Source organism: Ovis canadensis, chromosome 21 (genome assembly GCF_042477335.2).
Source record: "Ovis canadensis isolate MfBH-ARS-UI-01 breed Bighorn chromosome 21, ARS-UI_OviCan_v2, whole genome shotgun sequence".
In the NCBI taxonomy this organism is placed as follows: Eukaryota; Metazoa; Chordata; class Mammalia; order Artiodactyla; family Bovidae; genus Ovis; species Ovis canadensis.
Window position 1 is genome coordinate 34,162,542 of NC_091265.1, and position 21,422 is coordinate 34,183,963.

At 38.2% G+C, this 21,422-nt stretch overlaps 1 protein-coding gene across 2 annotated transcripts; it reads right to left on the reverse strand.

Moving 5' to 3' along the window:
• Positions 1–8,385: 8,385 nt before the first annotated feature.
• On the reverse strand, positions 8,386–21,169 carry AQP11 (aquaporin 11). Of its 2 annotated transcripts, XM_069564967.1 has the most exons (4): positions 20,411–21,169; positions 20,187–20,269; positions 12,630–12,746; positions 9,801–10,120 (listed from the first exon to the last, which is right to left on the reverse strand). In XM_069564967.1, exons 1-4 carry the CDS (start codon positions 20,803–20,805, stop codon positions 10,041–10,043), a joined length of 675 nt encoding a protein of 224 aa, XP_069421068.1. In that variant the 5' UTR covers positions 20,806–21,169; the 3' UTR covers positions 9,801–10,040. The 2 variants fall into 2 exon arrangements, with proteins under 2 accessions (XP_069421067.1, XP_069421068.1); XM_069564966.1 differs by having other exon boundaries at positions 8,386–10,120; positions 20,187–21,128.
• Between the last annotated feature and the right edge of the window lie 253 nt (positions 21,170–21,422).

The window sequence follows — 21,422 nt, forward strand, 5'->3', positions numbered from 1 at the left end:
GCTGCTGTGGTCAGCCTGGTATTGTGGATAAGGCAGTCGGCTAAGATGCAGGAGACCACGCATCTAGTTCTGACTTGGCAGACAGTATTTAACCCCTCTGGACCTACTTCCTCATCTTTGTAAAATAAGAGAACTAGACTTTCAATGTCTGAATGACTTTAAAAAATTCAGCTGTAACATTCTGTATTAGTAGGAGCTGTACCCATAGCTTTGGGAAAATAAGAGAAGGTGAGAAGAAAAGATAAGGTCAGGCTGTTTTTAAAAACTCATAATGATCACTAAGCCAACATTTCATTTTTTTTCATGGTGCTGTGATCTTTATTCCATTAAATGACCTTAAACCAACATTTCTTGATTCTATTTGAACTTAATTTTAGGGTTGCTGGAATTGGTTTGTTTCCTATTTCTTGAGGTAGAGAGTTTAAAGAAAAGATGAAGACATTCTCCCCCCATAATATGAGTCATCTAAAATATCCTTAAGGCTAGTTAGTGGTCATCTATTTTCAATTCTGTTGTTTAAAACATAAATTCATTAAAATATCCCAGTGGATTTCTGCCTCCCTTAGATTACTTTGTCAGATATTGATACTTTTCACACAGGTTTCTTTAACTGTTTGTTGATTATGTATTTTGAGATATTGTTGGGATCTTTGCTGGTATTGTTGAAGACTAGAGATTATGCACAGATGATTGTGGTATATAGCCCTTTACTTCTGGAAGACAAGTGTGATTACTCATTGCTCAGAGAGATTTTAGATATTTAGATAAAGTTTTATTTATCTGCAGTATTTCAAATAGAGTCACTATGTAGCTAATTCTCATACAAATGAGGTTTTTCAAGTATTTCGAGAATGGGTGAATCTAATACCACCTTCTGTGACTTATTGGTCACTCAGTCGTGTCTGACTCTTTGCAGCCTCATGGACTATAGTCCACCAGGCTTCTCTGTCCATGGAATTCTCCAGGCAAGAGTACTGGAGTGGGTTGCCATTTCCTTCTGTTAATTCTAAGAAAAGCCCTTCTGAGGGTTCTAATAGAATTGCTGCCATCCCATGACAAAGAAGGTAAAATTGAAAAATATTTTCATTACCATATCGCTCTGTCTACTCTTATCTATGTAGATAAACCAATATCTAATGTGGGGGACTTAATAACTTCAGATGAGAAATCAGAAAAACTTTTTGGGAGAGCAGTGGAACTTAGAATTGTTTTTAACAATAATTTTAAGAAAAATAGAAATATCTAACTTGGGGATGAGAAGGCTAAATAAAAGTGTATAAGGCTAATTCTTACGATTTTATTTTTGGGTTATTTTGAAGTTTATATGAATCACTGACAACAGTGCCTGAAAGATGATGCAGTAAATGGTAATTATTACCAATAGTAATTAATTATTTCCATAACAGAAGTGGCTACAAATACAATGTTAACTCACCTTTTAGAATACATTTGAGATGCCTAATATTTAAAATTCCACTGAGCAATTAAAAGAAATGTGATAAAATTATGCATTTTTTCTCAAAGAACCTTCAGGCCTTCACTACAAGTCTGTACTCTTGCTCTACAAACAAGTCCATTATACTTGAGCATCTAGTTTCTTTGGCATGTAACGGGTTAAAAAGAAGAAAAAGGTGGTTGCCTCAGGTATATCAATAGCAGTAGTAGTAAGTAGTGGACAGAATTAGAAAAGCAAATACATATTACCCCAAAATAACAACCTTCATAGTGTATAATGCAAATATATATGAGGTTAGTATATCAATTTATGTTCATAAAAGTATGATCAAAATTACCAGCCTAAATTCTGGTTGTAAATAAATCCAAAACTGGCTAAGTTAAGCAGGACAAAAAAAGTATTAGAAGGCTATTTGGTAGCTCATGAAATGGGCATGAAAGCTGAAATAAACTAGGCTCAGAAAAAGGTTAGGGACTCCAATTGGTTTACCTAAGATGTGATTCCTCTGGGTGTTAGGCTGATTTAATTGTTTTGTGTCTTTGAGTGACTGACCACAAGGTCCTGATTGGCACTCTGTATGTTGCCAGAAAACAGGAATATCTGGCCTGTTCAGCTTCTGTTGTGGAAGGGTACTGCCGTTGCCCAGATTCTCACAGTGGTGGATTACCTCAAATAGAAAAGATCCTTGGATACTGGCTTGCAAAATTTATAGCTGGGCTTCCCTGGTAGCTTAGTGGTAAAGAATCTGCCTTCAGTGCAGGAGACACGGGTTCAATCCCTGGGTCAGAAAGATCCCCGGGAGAAGGAAATGGCAATCCTCTCCAGTATTCTTGCTTGGGAAATCCCATGGACAGAGGAGCCTGGTGGGTTACAGTTCATGGGGTTGCAAAAGAGACACTGAGGCTTAGCAACCAAACAACAATTGCAAGCCTAAACCTTAAAAAAAAAAAACTTTATAAGTTGGGGTTGTATTTAATTAAAGTTAAGGAAGATTTTTATAAAACTGAGGGAACATACTGTTTGTCAAAATTTATTTTTTTAATTAAAAAATGTTTGGCTGTGCTAGGTCTTCGTTGCTTTGCAGGGGCTTTCTCTAATTTTGGCGCACTACTCTTCACTTCGGCTCAAGGGCTTCTCATTGTGGTAGCTTCTCTTGTTGCAAAGCATAGTCTGTGGGGAAGCTGTGCAGTAGTTGCAGCGTGCAGCTCAGTAGTTATGGCGCGTGGGCTGATTTGCTCCAAGGCATGTGGAATCTTCCTGGACCAGGGATCAAATCCATGTCCCCCATATTGGCAGGTAGATTCCTATCCACTGTGCCACCAGATAAGTCAAAATTGAAAGTGTACCTGAGTCCTCCAATTAAAAAAAAAGATCCAGACCACCTGCTGAGTATAAAAATAATAATAAAGTGCCCATGAGAGACCCAAAAACTTCACTTAAAGAAATTTATTTAAAAGATCAATTTTCACATTAGGAAAAGTCTAAGCACAAGGATATGAATAGTATCTTCATTTGTAAAAGACTAAAAATAAACTCAATGTCTGTAATTAAGCCTGAATGAAATATTTTTAAAATTAATTAATTTTTGTTGGAGGCTAATTACTTTCCAATATTGTAATGGTTTTTGCCATACATTGCATGAATCAGCCATGGGTGTACATGTGTCCCCCCCGCCCCCACTCCGTTCTGAACCCTCCTCCCACTGAGTGAACTATTTACAGTACCTCTGTACAATGGAAAACTATATCCCTTAAAAAAAAGTAGAGCCTGAGTACCATTACTCAGTAAGCTCCAAGGTCCATTAATTACGGTGGGGATTATATGTGTCATGTGCATATACATGATACATGAGAAAGTTATTTCTCAGAGAGGTAGGGGACAGAGGTAGGAGGGAAACTTGAGTTTTTTTTCCCTGTTGGTGAGTTGAGTTGTCTCCCCTCAAAAAGATGTTGAAGTCCTAACACCCAGCCTCAGAGTGTGACCTCATTTGGAAATAAGGTCTTTACAGAGGTAATCAAGTTAAAATGAAGTCATTAGGATGAACCCTAATATAACATTACTGGAGGGACACATACCTGTCTGAAGGGAGAATTTGGACACAGATGACACGGGCAGAGAGAAAGCCATGTAAAGATAGATGGCTGTAGTGAGGCGTATACAAGCAGAGGAAAGCCTGAGGCTACCAGAGCTAGGAAAAAGGTCCAGAACAGATCCTTCCCTAGTGCCTTTAAGAGGGGTCATGACTTCTGACATCTTGACCTTGGACTTCTGACCTCCAGAGCTGTGAGAAAATAAATTTCTCTTATTCTAAACCACCTTGTTTTTATGGTACTTTGTTATGACCTTACCAGAAAACTAACCTGTCCCCTGCACAGTTGTATTTTTTTTTTTTAGTTCTACCAGTTTATTGCTACCAACCCATCTCCCTCAACCCTCATGCACGCATGCTCAGTCATGTAATCCCATGGACTGCAGCCCGCCAGGCTCCTCTGTCCATGGATTTTTCCAGGCAAGAGTACTGGAGTGGGTTACCATTTCCTTCTCCATGTATTTTTTTTTTAATCTGAGGAATAGGGATCTGGGCTTTATATTGTCATTTATTTTTATTTATTTACTTGGCTGTGTCAAGTCTTAGTTGCGGAATGTGGGGTCTTTGTTGTGGCTCATAGGCTCCAGTTCTCATGGGAGTTCCCCAGTGGAGGGTGGGATCTTAGTTCACTGACCAGAGATTGAACCCACATCCCGTGCATTGCACAGTGGATTCTTAACCATGGGACCACCAGGGAAGTCCCTGTATGTCAGTTTAGAGTTTAGAAACAGTTTAGAGTTTCAAAAAATCAGAAAATTTATAACTGTCATTCACTGTTTAAATGCAAAACTCTGCAGGTAAAGGAAAAGTTAGTTATTACCTAATTTTATAAATAATTTGTCATGAAATATTTTTGGCATATTAATAAGACTAATGTTACCTAGGAAATATTATGTCTAGTGAAATAAGTCAGGGGAAAAAAATACTGTGTGATATCACATATGTGGAATTGAAAAATAATACAAATGAATGTACATGCAAAACAGAAACAGACTCAGAGATACAGCAGACAAACTTGTGGTTACCAAAGGGAAGAAATGGAGGAGGAACGGATTTGAGAGATGAGATTAGCAGATATGAACTATTAATATTACGCAAAAAGTAGATAAGCAACACGGACATACGCATAGCACAGGGAATTATAGCCATTATCTTGTAATGACTTAATAAAGTATAATCAATCACTATGCTATACACATGAAAATAACATTGTTCTCAACTATACTTCAGGAGAAGGCAATGGCAACCCACTCCAGTACTCTTGCCTGGAAAATCCCATGGACAGAGGAGCCTGGTGGGCTGCCGTCTATGGGGTCGCTCAGGGTCGGACACGACTGAAGCAACTTAGCAACAGCAGCAGCAACTATACTTCAATTTAAAAAAAGACTAATGTAACACATACCAACATAACTCACATACAATTAAAGCTCCCTTTGTAACCACTATCTCAAATAGTGGAATAACCACTATCCCAAATTTGGTATTTATTCAGAGGTAACCACTGTCCCAAATTTTGTATTTATCATAACTATATATGTGTTTGCATTTTTGCTCCATGTGTATATATCCAGTAAAACTACATAGTATTGGGTTGCATGTTTTGTAACTATTACTAATTGAATCTTTCTGCTGTTTTTCTTAGCACTATAATAGTTTCATTCAAGTCGATAATAGGCAGGGACTTCCTTGTGTTCCAGTGATTAAGAATCCACCTTGCAATGCAGGGGCCACGGGTTCGATATCTGGTCAGAGAACTAAGATCCCATATGCCATAGAGAAACTAAGCCCACATGCCTCAACTGCTGAGCCCACTAGAGAACCCACAAACTGCAACTGCTGAGCCCTCACACCACAGCTAGAGAATCCCGTGTGCCTCAGTGAAGGGTCCCATGTGACAGATCCACATACCACAACTCAGGCCAGATGCAGCCAATAGAGATGTGTCCAAAGAGATGTCTTTTTTTTGAAGTTTGATACAGGCAGCTCTCTAGCACAGCTCATTCACTCTCATGATGGGCATTTAAGGTTCCAGTTATTCATTATTAAAGCAGTGCCGCAGCAGATATTCTTACACATGTCTTATGCTTGTATGCAGTATTTGTGTGTTGCAGTAGCTTTCATTTCATGACATCTGCAATAAGAAGTACCTTTCCGACCAACAGGACCCACAAATGTTAATTTCTGCTAATCCCCCCAAAAAAACTTTATTTAAAATACTTAAATCTTAAACTCTGCTAGATTTTACTAAACTGTTCTCCAAAACGATTGTGGCTATTTATAATAATAGTTTCCACCATTAGGAAGTAAGATTAATTGCTTCTCTATATCCTTATCAATTTTTGACATTGCCAGACTTCTGAATTTCTGCCAACCTGATGAATATGAAAATAGAATTTCATGATTATAGTTTCCATGTTCCTGATTATTAGTGAGATTTAACACCTTTCTGCTTTGTACACGTGACTCTCTTATGTTTTTTTTGCCTAATTTTTTTTCTTAATCATCTGTCCTTTATATATTCTAGACTCCAATATCCTAGTTTGTGACATGTCTTCATTTTGTTTATGGTGTCTTTTAAAAGCAAGAAGTTGTGGAATCTTGTGTGCGTTTAAAAGCAAGAAGTTGTGGAATTATTCCTTATGTAGGATGCTGTCAAGTGTAGTTATTCTAGCCCTAGCAGTCTAATACAGTTTTGCCATAGCATGTTTTTAAACAGTGTGAAGCAGCTCATAAATGATTGCTAAAATAGGGCAGTACTGTACATATACCCAGAAATCACACTGATTCATGTGCAGTTTTTCCCAGCACATTATGTTTTACACCAACAGTTTTGTAATAGTTAAATCAAGGAATATATGCCTCTCAGTCTGAAACAGAGGTGTTGCATGATTTGATTGCTTTAATAGGATCACTCAATAGGAACATGAAATTATTGCAGTAATTTGGGCAAGAATAAGTAGATGGAGGCTTGACCAAACTATGCTGGTAGGCCATAATGAAAAGTATGAAAGCCTGCTACCCTAGAAAAATATGTGCACAAGAATGTTTATTGAAGCATTGATTTAATACTGAATAACTACAAATACCACCAATAGAGTGGATACACTGAATTTAACTAGAGCTGCATGTATTGAGTTATATGTTAGACAACAAAGTATAGATGTTTCATATACAGATGGCTATGAGTCTGGAGTTCAGGACGGTTGTATAAGCTGGACATAGAAATTTGGCAGTTATGATACAGTTGCTATAAAACCACAAGATTGGGTAAAATTACAAGGGAGTAAGTAGAAATAGAAAAGAGCTCAGAGGACTGAGCCCTGGGAAGCTATCATTTAGTTTGAAGGAAAGGAGGAAGAATAAACTTGAGAAGGCAGTGATTTGGGGGAAGTGAAGTGATTCACAAGGAGAAAGCAATAAACTGCAGCAAAAGCTGCTGATAGGTAAGAAGTATGAGACCTTGACTTAACAACATTAAAGTCATTGATGGCCTTGGCAAGAATTTCAGTGGTATGGTGGAATTGAAGGCCTGACTAGAATGCTTCAAGAAAAAAATGGGAGGAGGAAAAGTGAACTTCTTCAGACTCAACATCATCACATCTGCTTACCTAACTCTTCTTCTGCCCATATATTCTTACCTTTTGTCCTGTCTCTGTGAACCATCTGTCTGTGCTTCTAGCTAAGGCCTGCCCTTCAGTTGTGCATTTGCTTTTATCTTTTCTTACCTATTAAAAACTGTGAACCTGGGAAATCTCCCCTCCCTTTCTGACATCATCATTTTCTCTACTGCATCATTCCTCTCAGCATGTAAACATGTCAATATCTTTCCTACCTTAAAAAAAGAAATTTTCTTGATCCAATTTCCCCCTTTAGATACCACCCACATTTTCTTTGTTTATAGCAAAAGTCTTTGAAAGAACTGTCCTACTGGTATCCAGTTTTTCTTATATTTCATGTATGGAGGCAGGCATGGAATAAGTAGACAGTTGGAATTAATTAAATTTAGATTAAGCCAAGGGAGCATGAGGAGTTAGAGGAACAAGGGAATTAAGATTCTATGCAAGAGTGTAATTTAAGCTGCTTCAGAAGAGTAATTGATAGGGGAGAGAGATGGTAGTAGTATCAGTGGACCCAAGTTCCCCATGGGGGTTCAAAGTATCATTAGAGATAAAGAAAGTAGGGTGAAGTAAGCTGGAGAGAGGGGTTAGTGGTTGGGGAAAGGTGTTTGAGGTCAGAGAAGAGTCTGAATTATTGGTAATGACAAGCTCAAGGTTATGACCAAATTTGTAGCTGAGGCAGAAGAGAAAGGAAAAATTACTGAAGAGCCTTTCAAGTTCAGCCAATGAAGTGGGAGGCCAAGATACTGGAAAGATCATCTTTGTGAGTATTGAAATCACCAGCAAATGTAACTAGAGTAGTATAGAGAATGAGTGAGAAAGGAACTACATTCCTAAAAGATCAAGAAGGAATTGAGGGGGCTGTACAGTAGACACAATAGATACAGTAGATAGAATTGCAGTAAGGAGTGCATAGGTAGAAGATGGCATGGTCTGATGACGTTATTAATGGAGGCAGCAGAGAAAAGAGCTAAGCTACCATTCGAGAGAGCTGCAAGGGGAAACCATGTCATCAGAAGTCATAACCTCTAATTCTGAGAAGTGAAGTTTAGAGAGCTGGGTATTTTCACAAAGTAACACTCAGTTTTCTTAAACCACAGTTTCATGATAAAGAGATATGAATTTTTAAAAATTATATACAGAAGAAGCCATGAAACAAGTGAAATTCAGCTTCATGTTTGGAAGACATAGGGAGTTGCAAAGGGATTATTTTAAAGGGACCAGGCTTTTTAATTTAATTTTATTTATTTGGCTGCACTGGGTCTTAGTTGTGACATGCATGATCTTTAGTTGAGGCTTGTGGGATCTAGTTCCCTGACCAAAGATCAAACCTAGGCCCCCGGCACTGGGAGGTTAGAGTCTTAACCACTGGGCCACCAGGGAAGTCCTGGGACCAGTTATTTTGGTTTTAATAGCAGAATTCAGGCCTAATGTTGACTCATCTTTTTTTTTTTTTTTTCAAGAGAAGCTAGAACTGTGGATTTTTGTGTTTTTAAAAAAAATATTACAAATACTCACTTGTTTGAAATACTATGCAGATCAAATGAAACACGTCAGAGATTTCATTTAGCCATTGTTGCAATTTTTTGAACTCTGCTTTTTAAAATAGAAACTACTACCCTCTGTGTTTGCCAAGTTCAAGAGTCAAAGTCCCTGACCCTCAAGCTAGCTGCCTTGTTGGGTAGCCTGCAGCTTTTGAGTTCAGTCTGCAGGTTTATGGAGAGTGACTATCATAGGTCGATCACCAAGCAGCACTTAAATCACCTGGCAGTTTATCAGTTGCTTAACTGATTATTACTCAACAGATCTTATTTCACCCCCCCCCCCCCCCGCCGCCAACTTTTTCTTTTTGCTTTCATTTCTGACCCTGATGGTGGAATTCCTTTGAAGAAGAACATACTTAGCCTTTCTGAACTTTAATAAAAGAAAGCTTCTAATAGAGGAAAACTTGAAGGTTCTTTAAGCCTGAAAAAAGCTGTTAATTCCTAAACAGACTGTAACATTATAAAATATTTAATGTTTCTTCAAAATCTCCAGTTTTCCTTTAGTCTTAATGATGACTGAGAAGATATTTTTGTATTGAAGTAGAAGTCTAAAGATGGTATTTGACTGTGTTTCGCCTTGGGCAGAGCAGTAAACTCCCTTCCAGACTTAGTTTCCTTATCTGTAAAATGGAGATTAAAAATCCATTCCCTATGTACTTCATAAAGTAGCTGTTACAGTCAAATAATGTGAAAAGCTTAAACTTTGTATGAGTGCTTTAGTAAAGTCTGTTAAAGAATGACAGCTCGCCTAAAGCTTCTGAAATTGCCTATTTAGAGAAAATATTTTAAATTAGAATATATTTAAAATTCAGGAGTCCCCATATCAGTAGATAATCTACTTCTAATAGCAACTTTCCCATTGAAAGATGACACTGCTGATGGTATCATTGTGCGAGGTAGTGGCTGAAAAGTATCCCTCTCCAGTTCTGTAAGTATGACTGGTTGTACTTTGTTAAAAATCTTGCTCATTTGGATGACACCTGATACACATACTCTCTCTTGGTCCCACCATTATCTTTCCCTTCTCACCCTGTACTTAGTTTCTTTTTCATCAGAATTAACAATTATCACTTGAGATTTATACTTAATGTAGAGTCTTTTCTAGCAGCATTTAATACACACTTAAAAGAACAAGCCTTAACTGGGAAACACAGGATACCTCATTTTCACAGTAATTTTTTTTTAAGTTCCAGTGATGAAAGCTCTAAGGCAGCTTCTTCAAAGTAAGATAATATTGATGAGTCCAGTGCAACCAGTGTTGAATATTAGGTGATAAAATCTTTATCACATCCAGCTTGACTGTCCTGTAATTTAGTCTGAGTCTTTTAGAATAGTCACTCCTTTTTATTAGTTGTGTGGTTGTCATACAGCCATGGAAGGAAAAAATTGAACATCAAAATCATCAGCAATATACCTGAAAGACAAACAGTAAAATAAATAATACAATCTTTAAGAAGTTTATGATCAGTGATTATAATTTAAGATTATATACAATTATTTACCAAGAGATTTGTAGAGGTGTGTTTAAAAGAATTAGCTATATCACTTCTACATAAAACATGTAGATATTTTGTTTTATTTATTTTTGGCTGTAGCACATGACATGTGGGATCTTTGTTCCCCAACCAGTGATTGAACCCATGCCTCCTGCGGTAGAAGCATGGAGTTTTAAAGTGAGAAACTCGGCTTGGGTCTCCATTTTAATCTCAACCATTAGTAGCTTTTAGAACTGTATTAAGCAAAGTTTCTGAAACAAAAATTTCAGTTGACATTTTAAAACTTGAATATAAATATGCTTTTAAAAATCACATTAGTAAATTTTCATTTTTGAGGTCATATCAGATAAATCTAGCATATGTATAATAGGTAATTTAAAAGACATTTTTATATTAAAGATTTAAAATTTTTCAATGGGAAACAGATAGAGGGGACTTAGCCATGGCACTCAAATCACTGTCTAAGAGAAATCTGTGGTGGTTAATGGTTCTATCTTAAGGTGTGTAGGTTTGAAGCTCTATTGTTGTTCAGTCACTAAGTTGTGTTGGACTCTTTGTGGCCCCATGGACTGCAGCATGCCAGGCTTCTTTGTCCTTCCCTGTCTCCTGGCGTTTGCTCAAATTCATGTCCATTGAGTCAATGATGCTATCTAACCACTTCATCCTCTGCCACCCACTTCTCCTTTTGCCTTCCATCTTTCCCAGATCAGAGTCTTTTCCAATGAGTCGCCTTTTCCCAGGTTGTCAAAAGTATTGGAGCTTCAGCTTCAGCATCAGTCCTTTCAGTGAATATTCAGGGTTGATTAAAGGTTAGGCTTAACGCTCTAAATCAGTTAAACTTAGATTAAGAATGTGTTTTTATCACATGCAGGTTTGATAATTTACTCCTGTTTGATAAGAGGAAATTAAGGTTTGACTAATATTTGGATAACTTAACAAATTTTAAAAAGATGAGCCTGTTTTGCAACCAGAAGCTTTCGATTAAAAAAAAAATCAGAATCAATCTAATTCACAAAATTTGACATTTTCTTTCTAAAGTTGGAGCTAGAAAAGAAGACATTACGTTTACAGCTTCCTAAAAATGGAGTTGCAATTTTATAGAATCAAATATAATTTGCTAATTTTCATTACATAAAATGTATAAGCTAGAAAATTAATTCTATATACATCCTTACTGTCACATTTCTAACATCTTATTAATTTGGAGGAGGTGGCAGGGCACCTGGGTTCAATTCCTGGTCAGGGAACTAGATCCTACGTGCCACACCTACGAGTTGGCATGCCACAACTATATCCCATATGCCATGACTGGAAAAAAAAAATCCCATGTGCCATAATGAAGATCAATGATCCCATGTGCCACAATGAAGACCTGGTGCAGCCAAATAAATATTTAAAAACTATTAGTAGACCTGTCCAATTAGTGACCTTTTTAACTTCTTTGTGAACTTCAGTGACCTTTTTTTACTTCTTAAAAATCAAGAACAGATAATTTACCTTTGAAGAAGTTACTGGAAAACACTAGTAATGAATACATGAAAAAAAGTTACCGTTATTAGCAGTTTAAAATACAGTTTCTTTTTGATATTCTTCATGTTTAGTATAGATATTACTGACCATAACAGATGCTAAATGTGAGGAAAAGTCCTAAATGACAGGAATGGAGGGTGAATGGGAGGAGTAAAGTGTCATGGCTATTCAAACCTGTTATGCCAATGTTCTCTTCTGTAGGTATACCTCCCCTTCCCCTGCCCCCTTTTTTTTTTTAACAGAAATGAGCAACAAGAAACAAAATGCAAACTGTGGATAAAAAGAAGAATGAACTAATAGAAGGCCAGTTATCCTCATATTCATTTATAGCTGTGAATTACAGTCAGGCTTAAAACAGATGATTAAACAAAATCAAGAAATGCTGATAACATATAAGAATATGCATATCATGATTATAGTTATTTTGTAACTTTTTTTCTGTTATTTGACCTATTTGAGAAGAAGAGTTTTACATATCTGACCCAGATAGAAATAACGGGAATGCAATTTGTGGAAGATTTTAAAACTACATTTATTATAGTTCTGTATTGTCTCACAAAATGCTCTTCGACAAAATGGGTCAAATGAGCTAAATAGTATTCTATCTGGAGCTCACAAACTTGAGAAAACAAATTCCTTTAGCAAAAAAAGATTATTTTTTAGTGGAAGTAATCACTCCTCACTTCTTTGCCCTCATATCTAAGGGCATATTAAAGAGAGATTAAACTTCAAACTTACTATTCTTAACTTGTTTCTTTGAAGACAAAAGGAGTTTTAACGGATACTGCACAAAATAAAATGTTATTTCAGACATATTTCATAACTTTTTTGTGACATTCCATATCGTATTTTAGTATATTCTAATCTTTTCATCATATTGAATAAAAATATACTTACCTAAAGAGGGAGACAGCCAATATACTATAAAAAACTGAAGGAATGCTTCATCAAAACACTTGAAATGCAGTGAAAGTGCCAAAGTTGGATTAAATATAGCTCCTGTTAGACTTCCTCCTGTAATACATATTAAGCAGAATGATATCAAACCATATATCTTATATTTTCTTGCAACTGGAAATACAGGGATTACTTAATAAAACTTTTATTTAGGTATTTAAGTTTTCTTATTCTGTAATTTTCCTTTGCAGAATCACCTGGCATATTGTAGAATATAAAAATAGATTATAGATTATAATATGCCAGGTGCAAAAAAGGCAGAAGGACAAAGGACATTAAGAATTTTCATCCAGTGCTTTTCCTGTAGTATATTATGAAATACACATTGAAAGTTAACCTGCTCTATTAGTATTTCTACAGTTTCATCAAACAGATTTGGCTGTCCTTAACATTCAACTTAAATTAATGAAAATATAATGAAAGTGTTGTTTAACTGAGTACAATACCCCAGGATCCTCTTGAACAGAAATAACCTTGGTGTTGGAACAAAAAGTAAAATAGACCAAAGCATTATCATTGATTCCCCTTTAACTTGTCAACAAAGCCCTAAAGAAGTGACTGTGAATGGTATGTGAATTATATCTCAATAAAGCGGTTACAGAAAAAAAATTTAATAAAGAAGTGACTGAGTAATCATGAAAGATGAGCGCAAATTCTAACTGTTGCCTGCTTTTCAGGACTTAGGGTCCAGCTCTTCACTTAGGCTCTCTCTGAGATGGGGCCCAGGAATTTTATAGCTGTGGCCACATAGCAAGTGAGGAAAAGCGAAAGAGGTTGGACTGGCTGTCCAGTGGTACTCACCAAAACTGTGGCTCAGCTTTTCAGAACATACCCTGATTGTATCCCTGAGATAGAGACATTTCTGGTGGTGGTTCCATGTGGAAGCTTGCGCACACTCATCTGCCTCTAACTTAGCCACAGCAACAGATCAGAGATCTTCACAAATTTTACATGGACGCATGCCACAAGAGCATGTTAACTGTTTTTATAAAATGATGTGAAATAAAATTGGAAATTAAGTGACCTTTTCATAAAATTTCACACTTGACAGGCTGAAAACATTGAAGCTGTGTTGAGATAAAGATGTTGAGAAATGAACTGAGTTCACTCCATGGCTAAGAGTTTTTTCCTAGCATGCCAGCCTCACGGCACGATTCATATTCATGCCTCAGCAATTATAAATGACATCATATCATGGACCTTCAGAACCACTCTTGAATAGTCAAATCCTGGAATGTTGAGCCTGCAACTGCCAGGGGCCAGCAGAATTATTTGGTTGGCATGTGGTCATTTCAAATTAATGCCACAAAAAATTATTGAGTTCTTATGTTCTGCATACCATGAACAGAAAGGTAAGAACTCATATCTTTCCACACAGATTATACAATAAAATATAATATGTACAGTGATAATACAAGTGACCTGTGACTTTTTAAAGCATTTATCAATAGACAACCATTACCTTCATGATTAGTTTGCTTCAGTATTCCCATTAGGTCTTTGGTATTTCTATTAGGCCTAAGAACACTATCATTTGTTTTTTGTTTTTGTTCTTGATTTTTTTGCCGGGCGACACGCGGGTTTTAATGGCATTAACACCCAGGAGTCATGCGTCGGTTCTGGGGAGCAACATCTTCTGGGGACTGGGGCTGCTACTTCGCTGGCTGTGACCTTCCAGTCTGCTCTGCAGCCTGAGGGACTCAGCACCAGAACCACCCGACCACCAATATCATTTGGTTTTATACCACGCTAAAACTCCAGTTACTTCATACTCTTTGTCTTCTAATCCTCCCATCACCAGTTCTGCTCAGTATCACTTGGTAGATGCTGCTTCTCCTAAGATGTACAAGTCTGTTCCTCTCTCTTGAGTATGGACTGGCTTTGCAACTTGCATTAACAAATAGAATGCAGCAGAAGTGATGCTATGTGAATTCTGAATGGGAGGAGCAACACTGAAATCTAGGTTCAGGTCTCAATAAATCTATCATTGGCTTCTACTCTTTGCTGTGTTGGAACAATACAATGACCATGTACATGAGTTGGTCTAGGCTGACGGAGGATGAGAGGCCACAAGGGAAAAAACTGAGGTATCTTAGATGGCTGTTGGGACCAACTGCTGGACACATGAGTAAAGCACCTTTGCTCTTCCAAAGAAACCAACTGTCCAGCTATATGATCTCAGGGGAATTTCCTACCTAACCCACAAAATCATGAAAAAACAATTGTTATTTTAAGCATTAAGGGTAAGTTAACTGATTCAGAAGTCCATTGTGTCAACAAAAGTTCCAAAACATGGCATTGGCTTTGATATTTTAACTGGATCATTCTTTGTTGGGGTTCTCCTATGCACTGTGGGATTTTTAGCATTCCTAGCCTTGACCCATTAAATGTCAGTTGCATATTCATCTCCCCCATGTAACAAACAAAAATGTTCCCAGACATTGCCAAAATTGTTTCATTGAAAACCACTGTCCTAGAGAACTACTGGTACCTGTATACTAATAGACACATACAAGGTTGTTTATTTATAATAGCAACAAACTGGGGCAAACCTAAATGTTCATTCATAAGAAAACAGCTAAATAAGTAACTTTATTATTAATTTGGAATGCTGTTCAGTATTCAAATAATAAGAAAGATCTCTTTACTAACACAGATCTCCAAGATAGTATCATTGAACCACACCACTAAAAATACTGCAGAAAGTAAGGTATGATTCATCTTAATATGAACACACATAGGGGACGACAGAGGATGAGATGGCTGGATGGCATCATTGACTCGATGGATGTGAATCTGAGTGAACTCCGGGAGTTGGTGATGGACAGGGCGGCCTGACATGCTGCGATTCATGGGGTCGCAAAGAGTCGGACACGACTGAGCGACTGAACTAAACTGGTAATAGTTTCTGTAGGGTCTTATCAATATGTACAATAAATGTACGTAAGAGTTTGGAAGGACACGCAGGCACAGAGGACTACACTGGTGAGAAGAGGAGGCAGGGAAGGAAAGGGGACAGGTATGAGGATGGTAATCAAAAGGCATTGAGAATCTCATTGGTAGTGTTTCCATTATTTACAAAAAGAATACATTCATGTATTTTGTAGTTAAATATGAATTATTTAAAAAGTAAGAATTGTCCATCGGGCACAGAACTTGGAGAAAATGACTCTGAAAAATTAGTTACTATGTATTTATGTCTGGAGGGAGGAAGCCATAACACCTGCTGAAGAAGAGGTATCAACAGGGAGATCCAGCTGGCTGCCAAGAATCTCAGAGGACAGTGTGAACTCGGTGAAATTAGGACAGTCAAAAGACAGAGTTCCAAATCTGGTAATTATAGAAACTTGTGTGTCTCAGTGGAGAAGGAAATGGCTACCCACTCCAGTGTTCTTGCCTGGAGACTCCCAGGGACGGGGGAGCCTGGTGGGCTGCCGTCTATGGGGTCGCACAGAGTCGGACACGACTGAAGCAACTTAGCAGCAGCAGCAGCATGTGTCTCAGTACTCCTAAAGCAAATCAAGTTCTCTGTGACAGAATGACACTAAAATCATGCAAGACTTGTATAAAAGCTAGAGTGTCAATTAACTGATTTATAAATGCAATCACCCTTTCCAGTGACCAGAGGTCTATGCCAGTTACTGTGGGAAGAACTTGGAGTACATTATTTTTCATGATACTCTGAAGCGATAGTGTTATTCTCCATTTTAAGGATGAGGAAACAGACCTAAATTGTCTACCCTAAGGACACAGTCCAACTCCAAGAGGCTTATGCTCTTTACCACTGTATTATACTGGCATGAGAAAAAAACAAAATATTTTGTGCCTTGTTTGAAGCTGTTTTTCATTTGTAGATTGGAACCTATGTCATTACGGTTATTGTATTAAAAGTAAATATATGTGTGTGTGTGTGTATATATATATATATAAAGGACTTAGCTCCCTTCTTTGACAAATAATCTATCCAAATTCTTCATGACTTAGAAGGATTCCAAAAGCTCCTGAATGGAGTAAAAATGCAATTACTTTGGACATTTTATTAGGCTTATTTTGGAAGCTCTTAGACATAAAATATGGAATACCCAGATATGTATTATTTCTTTTGATTTTTTTTAAGTGAATAGACTATTTGCTATTTCATTCATTCTACTCATTCTAAAAATAATGAGTATTTATTTGTAACAGGTGACACTATGCTCAGTCCTGGTTATGTTTCATAATGAATAAAACAATTTTAGTCTCCGTACTCATAAAGCTTACTGTCTGGTGGAGGAAGACAGGTATTACATCAGAAAACAAGTATATAAATAAAAGTTCTGCAAACGAAATGAACAGGGTACAGTAAGAAATACAACCTACTTGGATGTGTAAAATAGATTTTTTTCCAATATCTAATTAATTTATGCAGTTCTCTCTTATCCTAGTCATTGAACCAAATTCCCCAAACCTAAACCTTCCTAACGGAAGATTTGCTTGAAATTTGCATTAATCGTTTTATAGTTTTAATACATTAACTCACAAAGCTTTTTTTCACTTTATTTGGGAAGCCAATAAATACATAAGTGTTAAAGACATTAGTGGCCTCCATCTGCACAAATGTGCAGGGTGCTAAATCAATAAATATGCAATCAGATGCTTAGTCATTGGCTATCCAAGGAGCCTGTAGCTCTGTTGCTGAACAGTTATGTTCTGTAAGCTTAAATAATCAGTTCTTTTGATATGACCTGTATTAGAGACTTCTGGGTATCCTCACATGCAAGTGATTAAAGAAATATCCCAGCATGCAACTTAGCCAAACTAATACTAATATTATCTTGGTGGTGGTGGTTTAGTTGCAAAGTTGTGTCCAACTCTTAAAACCCTATAGATTGTAGCCTGCCAGACTCCTCTGTCCATGGGATTTCCCAGGCAAGAATATTGGAGTGGGTTGCCATTTCCTATTCCAAGGGATCTTCCCAACCTAGGGATCAAACTCATGTCTCCTGCATTGCTGATGGTCTCCTGCATTGCAGGTGGATTCTTTACCGCCAAGCCACTGGGGAAGCCCAATAGTATTTTAGAAATTAAAAAATGAGAGAGAGTGACATATTGAAGTAACTTGTAACAATTCCTGACTTAGCTAATACTTCCCCTGCCTTCCCTTCCCTATCTATTCTTAACTCCTTCCTGCAAAGTCCTCATGTCTGCCTGATGAGATACACATGAGCTAGTCCTAAAACAGTTCACTCTATTTAAATAGCTCTGACCTAAAGTTATGATTTATATCCATAGAAAATAATGGGGAGTGATATGGCTTAGGGCAGCATTTCCCAAAGTATGCTCTCTTCTACTACACATTCCTAGACAAACGTATTCCTGTGTTTGAAAAACTGTTCCATATCTTTCTCTTGGAGTTTCACGATAAACAGTAGCATAATAAAACTCTGTTAGTCTTAAATTAGAAAATCTGCTTAATCCAGTGTTTGCTAAATTTATTTGGTAACAATCCTTTGTTAAATTTTGTTATGGTATGGTAAAATATATGCCATTTTAACCATTTAAAAGTGTATATTCATGGCACTAGTTATAATGTTCAACCATCACTATTTCTAAAATTTTCCATTGCCCCAAACAGAAATTGTACCCATTAAGCAAAAAAATCCCTATTCCTCCTTGCTGCCCAACCCATGGTAACCTCTATTCTACTTTCTGACTGGATTTGCCTATTCTGAATATTTCATATAAAGTCAAGTCATATAACGTTTGTCCCTTTGTGTCTGGCTTATTTTGCTTAGCATAATGTTTTCAAGGTTCATTCCTATGGTAGCATGTATCAGATCTTCATTCCTTTTCATGGCTGAACAATATTCAATTGTATGTATATATTTTTGTTACTTTTTAGGAGCATGCTGTAAAATGCTGATAATGAAATGAGTATAAGCTTTAGTGTAAATCTGAACCATGGTTCCAGCTCATTCTGTTAATAGCTGTGTGATCTTGAACAAGTCATTTTATGTTCCTGGCTAATATTATATACAGTATTACTGTTGAAATCATAAATATGTATTAAAAGTACAAAAAGGAAGAATACCAATTTATAGATTATCAAGAGAGGGATAAGGAACTCTGTATAACATTGTATTAATTTAAAACTTTTTTTGGGGGGTGCCCCTGTGGGGCATGTGAAGTCTAGTTCTTTGGACCAGGGATCCAACTTCACCCACCCCCCTGCTCTGCAGTGGAAGTGAGGAGTATTAACCACTGGACCAGCAGGGAAGTCCCTAAAACATCTTTTAAATGTTTACCACAACTTATTAAAGTACAGAGCTAAATTGTGGCATAACTTTTTGCAAGGGATGATTCTGTTCATATACAGGGGATGTTTCTGCTTTAGTCCAAACTTAAAATTTTAATAAGCAACTACTCACCAACTCCTCAAATATGCACATATCCTTCCTTCTTTCCTATACCACTCATTTCCATCTGAGTCTACAAAAAGGATGGTACTAGATTTTTAAGAAGGTGAAATGAATCAGAAAGTCTTTCATTTTACCTAGGAAGTCGAGCATATGTTTAAAAGTCCTTATCTTAAGGTTTGCTTCTACTCATAGTTTCCCTTTCAATGGGCAGAAGACAGAGTCTTACTACTAATTCTTTTTATTAGATTCCTACCTCCAAAACATTTTACAATTCAGATAATAGTTCTAGTTAAAATATTCTATTATGATCATTTAAAATGATGTGCTTCATCATTGCTTTTCAAATTTCCCTATCCTATTTAGAATATTTTCCTGTCCTATTTAGAATATTTTCCTGTCCTATTTAGAATATCCACTATATCTAAGATCTGTCAAGGTAAATACGATTTACAAAAAATCAAGCAGATTTCTCAAGAATAACTTTTTTCTCAAGAATTTTATCAATAATTATTTTTTAAAAATCTTTGATTTCAAGCAAGTTTTGATTTTAAAACATCTTTCTTGATAGGCCATTAAAAGTTCATTTCAAGACGAATTAGGAAATAAATGATTTTAAGTAATTTTGTAGAAAAATAAGAAATAGAACTATAGAATTTTATTTCCCACTCTTAACTACTAGCTAGTTATGTAGCTTGTGCTTTAAATTGGAAGGAACTTTTGAAACCCAGGATCATTTTTCAGCGAGAGCCTCAGCAAGGATCTATATACCAAGTGGGCAAGAGGTAGCCGATGTTATCTTTCCTCTCTACTATTACAACAATCACTTTGTAGGATACTTGAACCCTTGGCAGTATCTCACATGATCTCTGTTTCAGCACAGAAGTGGCTTTCTCTGGGTGTTAAAAAGAAAGCACTGAATGGAGGATCTATATTTGGACCCGATCGGTAAAGAATGAGCTGTAAAATGATTAGAATTACGGAAATACCAATACTGACATTACAGAAGCGTAGTAGTTTCGAATGTATCCTGGCAAAGAACTTAAGAGTCTTAAGTCATAGAAGCTCCGGGCGTGCCCAGTGTTTTGTGGGAATAACAAACCTGCATAAACCAAAAAGGTGATGAGTGCTGACAGCAGGTGGATACGAAGCTTGGTTCGGACCTCCTGGAAGTGCAGCAAAGCGCTGTGGAAAATAAAAGAGCAGACAGCCTCTATGATGACCGCTTTGGGCAAGTCCACTTGAATGGGATTCCTGCAAGCGAAGCTCCTCTCGCTGACGTGGTACTTAGTCAGCCCCAGGCTCCACAGGGCGCCCATGCAGTACCTGCTGCACAGGGCACCAATCAGCTGAGCTAACAGTCTAATCGCACCCGTCTCAGCGGACATTCCCCCCAGCATCATCTGCATCATCACGCCGCACGGGTTGCTGGAGGTGCCCACCAGAGTCAGGCCATGCACCAATGAGAAGAAGTAGATTAGCATCAGCGGCCAGGTGGGGTGCAGGGGTTCCTGCTCACTCAGCAGTTGTAACTCATGAGTGCAGAAGCAGAGCTGGAAGGTGGCCAGAAACTCCAAGACGAAGGCGTGGGCCATGGGCCCGTTCAGCTGCTCCCGGCTGACCACGCGGGCTAGCCCCATGAACAGCACGATCGACAACATCAGCCCCAGCGAGGTGCAGGTATCCTGCATCTCGGGCCAGAGCCCCCGTAGCGCAGTCATGGCTCTCTCAGCACCAGACTGGGCTGTCTGCTCCGGCTCGGCAGGAGGCGGTCTCTGGGCCCCAGTCCTAAGTCCTCAGCCCCGCCCCCTCCTCACGCCCCTCGGGGCGGGCCGACTCCAGGCCAGCTGGAGGCCCTGGGGGTGCCAGGCGGAAGGACTCCTCCCCATCTCCCCGGCTCGATGCTAGAGTTTTGTTGCCAGAGCCGGGGAGGTGGGGAGGCGACGGGCCGCGAGGAGAGCTCTGCCAGGGCACCGTCTGAGGGGGCCAACGGCCAGCAGAAGCCAGACACACGCCCTCGCTGTTTCCCTCAGGGACTGGGAGCGGGCGCGGGTGGGGCAGGGAGTGGAGGGACTGCGTGCGTCCGGAGACCACTGCGCATGCGCGCGGCGGCCCGTGCGCCCTTGCGAGAGGCTAGACTTGGGCTCCACGGTCCCGGGCGCTGAGAGGGAAGGCGCGCGCCCTCTGCGCCTTAACAGGTGCTTTGACGTGAGAACGCTGAGGGTTTTACTTTTCAGCTCCTAAAACTGTAAAGCCGTCACACTGCAATCCAGACCCCCTAAAGAGCTTTTCGGCCAACCACCTCGTTTTTAATTGCTGGGACGACTGAGAAGGCGAG

What these genes read in the sequence shown, in the direction of transcription:
- AQP11 (XM_069564966.1), bottom strand. Translation starts at nt 20,805, where the DNA reads ATGACTGCGCTACGGGGGCTCTGGCCCGAGATGCAGGATACCTGCACC. An exon ending in CACCTTTTTGGTTTATGCAG is followed by an intron (nt 12,747 to 20,186) that starts GTTTGTTATTCC and finishes TATGTATTACAG; the next exon opens with GAGGAAGTCTAACAGGAGCT. An exon ending in TTGGCTGTCTCCCTCTTTAG is followed by an intron (nt 10,121 to 12,629) that starts GTAAGTATATTT and finishes TTTGTCTTTCAG; the next exon opens with GTATATTGCTGATGATTTTG.